The sequence below is a fragment of the Mus pahari genome, chromosome 8 (assembly GCF_900095145.1).
Source record: "Mus pahari chromosome 8, PAHARI_EIJ_v1.1, whole genome shotgun sequence".
NCBI lineage: Eukaryota > Metazoa > Chordata > Mammalia > Rodentia > Muridae > Mus > Mus pahari.
This window is the reverse complement of record NC_034597.1, coordinates 108086270-108094860: the sequence shown is the minus strand read 5'-3', so window position 1 is coordinate 108094860 and position 8591 is coordinate 108086270. Positions and strand designations below refer to the sequence as shown.

Sequence of the window (8591 nt, the reverse complement as noted above, 5' to 3'; positions counted from 1 at the left end):
GAGAGAGAGAGAGAGAGAGAGAGAGAGAGAGAGAGAGAGAACGAACTACCAAGAATATGGCAGACAGACAGACAGAGAGACAGACAGACAGAGAGAGAGAGACAGAGAGAGAGAGAAAGACAGAGAGAGTGAGAGAGAGAGAGACAGAGAGAGACAGAGAGAGAGAGAGAGACAGAGACAGAGAGAGAGACAGAGAGAAAGAGAGACAGAGAGAGACAGAGAGAGAGAGAGAGACAGAGACAGAGAGAGAGACAGAGAGAAAGAGAGACAGAGAGAGACAGAGAGAGAGAGACAGAGAGAGAGAGAGAGAGAAAATGAACTACCAAGAATATGGCTTGGTTCGTTGTGCAGGAGCCAGTCAGGAAGCTTGTACTTAAAATGACTGCTTGCAGGCATCTGTATTTTGACACAAAAGTAATAAGAAAAGGCCCAGGAGACTCAATCCCTAGGGAAAGGGAAAGAAGTAGCTCCCTGAAGACTGACACCCCCCCCCCCCCCAAGGAAGTTGCAGAGGCAGATGGCTTCGTGCCTTACTCATCTGCAGGACAAATGCTTTTGAGCAATGGGAATGCACTCACACAGGATGCTCCAGCCTGCCCTGGTGGGAGAGAGGGACACTTCCAAGGTCAGATGGCCTGGGTGAATTCTTAGCAAAGAGCTTTGAAGCACAGATCATAATGCAATCATGGGGCACTGGTCTGGTCTGGTCTGGTCTGGTCTCAGAGATCAGTCCTGGGGCCCAGCCCTTCCCATCCATCCCTGGGATGCCTGACTCACCAGGAGTCCTGATGGCTTCCAGCTGTGGGGTGCCCAGGGGCTCTGGCAGCTCTTAGAGAGCACACAGAGATTTAGAATCTGTTCCAGCCAGGACACGCTGATAGCCATCTGCCTTTCTACAGCCAGTTTAAGGAAAACATCTGTTGCCCCTGGGCTGAGAAGGCACACTCTAACCCAGAAAGAGGCATATTAAAAGTACTAAACTCTAATTATAAAATAAATTCACGGTAGCGTTCAACTGGCAAACACCTAATGAGTACTATCATCTGTCCAGCTACACGGGAGAGGGGGACAGCAAGGAGGTCCCTACCCAGAGACGCCAGCAGCCAGGTGCCAAAGGCACATACAAGGCACAAATCCTATGAAACTCCCAGTGAGCACCCAGGACAGCTGTAGACATCTTATGCACGTCATTTTCTAATTTCATGAAACAACAAGTAGTATTTACTATTACCTCACTTTCAGGAGGAGAAAGCAGGTACTAAGAGGTTAAAAAGGTTGTACAAGAGAAACAGTAGGAGAAAGTGGAATTTTTTTACCCCAGGCAATGGTCCACCTTGACTAGGGTACAAACCAAGAAGTTTGCAAAAAAGGCGGGGGGGGGGGGGAGCCACTGCCTGAGGCAGGAGGCTAAATATGGCACACAGGAATTTCAGGGGGGATGGGGAAGGGTCTCTTCCACAGAGGGGTTAAAAGTGGATAGAAGAGCTCTCAAAAAATCAAGAAGGTAAATATTCTGTGTGTGTGTGTGTGTGTGTGTGTGTGTGTGTGTATTTTACATGCATGGACAGGAACAAGCATGAAGGCTAATGAACAGCCTCATAGGAGCTCCTCAGGGGTCGTCTACCTTTATTTCGAGACAAAGAGTCTCTCACTGACCAGCCAGGAATTGACCAACCAGGCTAGGGTGGATGGCCAGTGAGCCCAAAGTATTCACTTATTTTCAGGTCCCCAACCCTGAGCTTACAAGGACACATTGCCATGACAGGATTTAAAAAAAAAAAAAAAAAAACCTCCATGGGTTCTGGAAATCCAAGGCAGGTCTTGTGCTTGCATTTTAATAACTCAGATATCGCTCCAGCCACCAATAATTTTAAAAGATGAAAATACAATCCTATGACGTCAGTGCCAACACAGTGTCTGCTCAGACGGTAGCTGGTGTTAGCATTGTGGCCTTTGCTTTTTCATGAAGAACCACGGGTGGATGCTGTACAGCGATCCCACAGCCTGCACACACAGCATTTGAGAGCTCCTCTACCCCAGCCTGTACAGGAACACCATTTAACAGAGAGCCTGAACTTCTAACAGGAGCAAATAGGAAAGAGAAACTTAATACTTCACCAAACCAGTCTGGCAAGGCGGAGAGAATACTGGGAAGGAGAGGGAGGGCCTCAAGTTCTAGAAGGCAGAATTCTCAGTGGGTGGCAGGTGTTTTCCCCCAACGTACTTCACAATGCCAGAAATTAGCAGTGGCTTTGTTCACTGGAATATGAAGTCCTAGGCCAAGTCCTTGAACGATGAATTCCTCAGCAAGAAAATTAAAAAGGTTCAAAGGCCGTTCTCAATGTGCGATAAAATTGGTAGTTTTAAACACAGCCATTCTGAGGTTTATCTTTCCCTGAGACACTTAATTCACACTCCCTGAACAATGTTCTGTGAAATAAATATAATTTACTGAATCATATCCCATAAATGATTAAATGATGGGTTACACCGTTAACGCTGACTATTAAGTTTCAGGCACCCTCGCCAACAGAAATAATGAGCGGACTGCCTCCACTCTAAAAACAGGTNTGTTCCAAGAGGCTGTCTGAGTCGGTCTCCAGAGTTCAAGGCGTACTGTCTTCCTCTACCATCAACAACTGACCAGGGGTGGGCAGCCAGGGTAGAGCACAAAAGATTACACAAGGTGTGCAGAGGCCTCTCTGGCTGAAGTCAAGGCGTGCAGTCTCTGGTCTGGGGGCCCCATGGGCTACAGCCCCGTCCGTAATTGGCATGACATGACACCTTAACCCCTAGTAAGAGGTGCTTGAGCAAGAGGCTGGGAAGAGACTGAGGCAGAATGAGGGGCCAAGGGGCTTAGACAAAGGAGGAGCAGAGGACTCGGACTCCGCCCACTCCGTGGTTGTTCCTTCCCTGGCCCCTGTGATGTAGGGGTGGTGCTCTTGTTTCACAGATATGAGGTGGAAAGTCTGGGTCATGGTTTTTGAAAATCTCCACACAGGAAGATGTGAGCTCACTTGCTCCCATTTCCTCATGTGGAAACACATGCAGTGAGCTCTGGTGGTTTTTCTCAGGATGACATTACCTGGGTCTGACACATACAGCCTGTGCTATCAACAAATTAACCTGCAACCCACTGAAACACTCTTCCTTTTTCGGTGCAAATGTTAACACACACATTACACATCTTTAGATGTCATTACACAATATAATACATACTAATCAGTTATACTTGATACATATATAGGCATGATATATATAATACATAAATACGCACAGAGTGACATCTATTTGTGTACGGGAAGCTATAGCAAAGCCATTCATGTCACTCTGCATAGGGGTGGCCCATGTGCAGATCTGAAAACCAGGTCACTCAGAACCAGCTGTATCTACTGGGTGTAAGGCAAGAGATGCCTGAGCACACAGACCCTCTGGTACGCCTCACTTCACTGTATCATTGATGGCCATTTCAAGTTACCCAACCCCCGCTTGGACACCTCCACAGCCCCTGGCTTACTGGAACTTCAAAGGCCTCCTGGGTGTCGTCCAGCATCTGAATTTTGACGGTCATAAGTTTTCCTGAAGGTGTGGGCGGTGGTTTCTGTCCTCGTTCCAAGGTGCTGATCCCCGAGTTCTCTGGGGCCCCCAGACGTGACGCTGGGGTGGGCTTCTGCTCTATTTCTCCCATGATGAGAGTAGCTTATAGAATATCTGCAGGAAATGATGAGAGGGAAAGTTATCAGAAGGGGCTTTTCTCGCAGTGTTTTCTCCTTGCTGAGTCTCCCCAAACTGCAGCAGCTAGGTAAGGGAGGCCGCCTCACACCCACCACACAGCCACCTCAGGTATATCCGCCTGAAATGTCACATTTACACATTCAAGCCTTTCTGCATGCTGTCCACTTGCATTTTTTGCATGCTGTATATTTTATTCTAGTTCCATGATCGGTCGGCTCTTAATTATTCACACTATAGACTCAGCTGTGTTCCTCTCTATTATTCGGTATCTCCAATAACCAGGCTCCGCTTTCCACACCTTTAAAGTCGAGTGGGAAGACGAAAACGGGACCTGGGCTCTATCATTAAAACCCACTAATTATCCTGTAGGGACTTGGTCACATAGTAAAGAATGTGGTCATTCTAAAGATGAGAGGGTAACACACACTGAGGCTCTCCAGCTGATCCTCTGAGGAAATAAAATAAACACAGAGAGACGCACTAGACAGTGAGCCTGCTGGGGCTTGGCTCTCCAGTCCTGAAGTTCATTTTGATGATGAGAACTCCGCCCTTCACTTCTTTCTTGCCACTCAAACCTCCAACTGGCGCCCTTCCCCAAGAAGTCACTGTGCACACTGTAACTCTCAACAAAGGTGTGTTCCTAAAAATAAACCATCCTCTTTCCTCCCATAAGAGCCCAACCGTCCCTCAGGAGGCCTCTGTACCCTCCTCCTGTGTGGTCTCAGAGAGGCTTAAACATTCTTCCTTCACCTGGAAAATTCTTGAACTGCTTTAAACATCAGTTCAAATGTCACTTCCTGGACATGGGGTACAGAGCTTGGGTGCTGCTGTCTATTCTGAGCTCATGGTTTGAGCCAAAGTCACTTCGTATGGCTGAGCCAGCCAGCCCTACCCCCACCCCCGTTCCCGATGGCACGAGGAACCCCCTAAAGAGGCTCTAATCTCAAGTGCTCTCTGTACTTCAGTACCTACTGGGGCCCAATTTAGCACAAAACAGAGTTCAAGATGGCTGCTGAATGACAGACAAGGCAGCAGGGCTTCAGGCCCTGTGTCACCAGAGCACACAGAAATGAAATGTCAACTCAAGACATAACAGTTAAGGGGGGTGGGGGAAGGTCTTCCATCTCAGAAGATGGGGAATTAAACTCTGGCTGCAAACCTTGGGAAGATTTGAGATGGTGTGGACCTAGAAGGATGGCTGTTGGTAAAGCACTCATCCCCAGCCAGGCCCATCCCCAGCACTGGAGAAGAACTGGGGGATCCTGGGACTCACAGACGAAGCACAAGCAGATCAGGGAACTGCAGGTATGTAGAGGGGGAGCTGCTGGAGAAAGAAAGGGAGGGGAGGGAAGAAGAGAGGGAGAAAGGGAGGGAGGGAGAGAGAGAAGAGGAGATAGGGAGGGATGGAAGGACAGAAGGGCAGTAAGAGGGAGGGAGCAACAGTGGGAGGGAGAGAGAGGGAAGAGGGAGGGAGGGACAGAGGGAGGGAAGAGAAAGGAAAGAGATGTTAAGTTGGAAGGAGAGAGTAAATCCAGGCTCAAGAGTTACAATGAATTTTGACAGCAGGCTATAATCTGACTATGGAGACCCTCTAAGCCTAGCTGAGAACAGTGTTTCCCGTTGGCAGCACTGAGCCACAGGAACAATAATAATGACACCACAGAAACACAACTTTAGAAAACTGAAGCCAGGCGTGGTGGTGCACGCCACTCGGGAGGCAGAGGCAGGTGGATTTCTGAGTTCAAGGCCAGCCTGGTCTACAAAGTGAGTTCCAGGACAGCCAGAGCTATACAGAGAAACCCTGTCTCAATAACCCACTCCCCCCCCCCCAAGAAAAAGAAAGAAAACTGAGCCAGAAGATGACAAATGTCATTGAAATAAGAGGGGGAGGGGGAGGGAGTCCAGCCTCAAAGCAACTGTAGCAACCCGTAGATGAGGTAGTGACTTGGACTCAGATGTGGAAATAGAAGTCTGCAGGACACAAAGTAACCCAGTGTTGCATGTGGCTAGCTGCCGGGAGAGCAGGTGAGGTTGGAATGATGGGAAACAGGAAGTCAGGTCAAGAGGCAGGCAGAGGAACTGGGGGAGCCTGTCCCAGGTTTCTATGGAGGTGGGGATGGACACAGGCTTTGGGTACCGAGTCTGCCTTGCTGTACAAGTAAAAGTCATGGGTGTGGACAGAGAGGGTGATTGTGGCACCCTAAAGTAAAAGACTACCTTATCCCATCACAAGGGTCAGTGGAGGACAAGAAATCATGAAGAATGGAGAGTACAGAGACAGTGACGGAGTCAGCCAAGGAGGGGACATTGTAGGATCACAAGGTAGCAGGTGTGGGTCTGGGGCTGCATCTGATGCCTCTCCAACAAGCTGCACACTCCAGCCCTGGTCCTTGGGAACAGCCAGTTGGCTTATAAGCCTCATTCTAGAAGGTTCCCTCCCCAGCTTATTTTGCTGTTTCTGAGGGGCAAGAAGTTTCCCAAGAACGTTGTCCCTTCACAGTAAAACGCGTCATGCTCTCACAACAGGCATGAAGTGATCCAAAGACACCAGACCAGACCGCAGTGCCCCATCTGCAGTCGGCACCCCTGACTCTGATCACTAGGCTCTCAACGCCACGTCCAGAAATCCAGCTGCATCATCCTATACTGAAACATGTGTGGGGCTGCTATTCGTTTTTAAAATACCCTGACAGGCTGGCCCCATGACAGGGCAATGTCTGCGACAGACAGACAGCTTTCTCAGTGGGAGCTGCCCATGCCTTCCCACACATCCACTGAAGATTAGGCTCAGTTACCTGGAATCTTTCTAACCTCTGCCACAGATAAACATTCACCAAGCTCCTACTTCAACCCGCTTGGTTGGGCGGTCTAGTGGCACACCTCATGGCATCGAGAGACAAGACTAGACTGTTCACCTACAATTCTAAGCAGGGCCTTCTGGGGAGAAGAGAGAGCACCCACGTGAGCTCCATGAGTCAGGCGTAGCTGCTGATACTTCCACTATGAAGTCAACTGGTCTCAAAAATCCTCTCCACAAACTGTGCACAACGACTTCCACAGGTGTGTTATTTGACATCTTGTTAAAAAATAGTGCAATGTTCAAAGCAGATCACATTTGCCTCCTCTTCGTGTGTGTGTGTGTGTGTGTGTGTGTGTGTATGCGCGCGCGCATGTGCGCGCACTTGCGTGCTCATGAGCAGATGCCAGGCAGGTAGAAAGGGAGACCTATTCTCCCACATCACTCCACACCCAACCACGATGCTGGAGTTAGAACCATGCCCTCCCATCCTCCAAAGCCCCCCACCTCCAGCTTCCTACAGCTCCAGCCGTCTCAGCCCTACCAGCCCTCAACAGACACGGGCTTTGTCTTCCTTCCCAAGAGCCTCAGCCGTATGTCCACTCTCCTAGCCCCTTGGTCTCTAAATCCCCATGAGTCAGTGACTAGCAGACCTGGTATCTTGCCTTCCTTTCTCCACAGTCCTCAATGGCCCCAATTCCCGTATTACTTCCGAGTACCGTCATTTCCCAAAGGATGTGACACTTGCTTTCTTACGTGCTAGTGTGGATAGTTGCTGAATTCACATGTTGAATTCACATGTAAACCCAGCCACAAGCTCCGAGTGACACCGCCTAAGCAAGCTCGGGGAACATCACAGGAATGCTGGCAAGTCATGAACCAAGAACCATAACTGATGCTTGACATCCAAACAGAGATGCACACAATCCGGCAGTGCTGACTCCTGGGTAAACACGCCTAACTGACCCCAATCCCACCTGTGCCTCAGCACTGACCTGGGCTCGTTCACCTCTGCTGATCCTTAGCCCCCTGGAAGCCCTAGGACCAGTCAACAAGTCACCAGTGCCGCAGGCATTCCACACCTACATAGGCAGCTTACAAAGCAACTTTAGTCTTCCCATTCCTCGAGACGTTACTTCAGCTGAATAAAGGAACACGCTTTCTATCTGGCAGAAAAATGAAGACAGATTAGGGTTGTCGGGTCACAGTATCCCTGCTTAAAGAGTTACCCTTGGAATTTACCCAAAAGCAATAAGGAGCTCAACACAAAAATGCACACCCCTTCCCTGAGATGAGAAGACATCTGGGCTCCCAAGGGGTGGCCAGACTCAAGTAAAGATCAGACAGAGGAGATGTGAGCTCAGACCAATCTAAAGTCTAGTTCTCCAAGACACACAGAGCACCCCTGGCTACAAACCAGCAGTGACGTTCTCAGAACGACCGGGGCAGATGTGTCAAACAGCAGACCATATGGAGGGGAACACCTGATGCAGAGGCCAGGGGCGAAGCAGAGTCTGCAGGATAAACGTGACCAGCTTCACCTACGTCTCTGTAAGGCACACACCAGTCGTCATAAGAACCCATACGAGCAGGGAAGCGCCCTGTCAGTCACCTGGGAGAGACTCCTGCAAATAGCTAGCTAATAAACAAACAAACAAACAAACAACCTCCTCTAACAACCAAGGTGGATGCTGATAAGATGCTGTGAAGACCAAGCAAACAAAGGGCAGGGCTGTGCATACCTACAATTCCACTCTTGGGAACCTGAAGCAAGAGCAGAAGTCTGAAGGACTAGGCCACAGGGCAAGACAATATCCCAAAGTGACAAAAACAAAAAGCACACCAAACTGCAGGATGTCGCCAATAGCAGAAACATCACGAGCTACAGATTAAAATTTTGCCCAACGTGTAACCTCACCGTGGGGGAGGTAGAGGCAATGACAGATGGGCAGAGGAGCAGAGAAAGGCAGAGGGACAGAGGGGCAGAAAGGCAGAGGGACAGAGGGGCAGAAAGGCAGAGGGACAGAGGGGCAGAAAGGCAGAGGGACAGAGGGGCAGA

The 8591-nt window shown here is 49.4% G+C and overlaps 1 protein-coding gene across 5 annotated transcripts in view; it reads right to left on the bottom strand.

Annotated features, from left to right (window-relative positions):
- Positions 1-8591, bottom strand: part of Farp1 (FERM, ARH/RhoGEF and pleckstrin domain protein 1) — a 237565-nt gene that overhangs the window by 174682 nt on the left and 54292 nt on the right. For 4 of the 5 annotated variants that reach the window (XM_029541596.1, XM_021203293.2, XM_029541598.1 and 1 more), the window contains exon 2: positions 3518-3711. In XM_029541596.1, the coding sequence (XP_029397456.1) occupies positions 3518-3688 (171 nt within the window). In that variant the 5' untranslated portion in view covers positions 3689-3711. Of the gene's footprint in view, positions 1-3517; positions 3712-4894; positions 5020-8591 lie in introns of those variants that run through there. The other variant, XM_029541595.1, reaches the window with a different exon arrangement.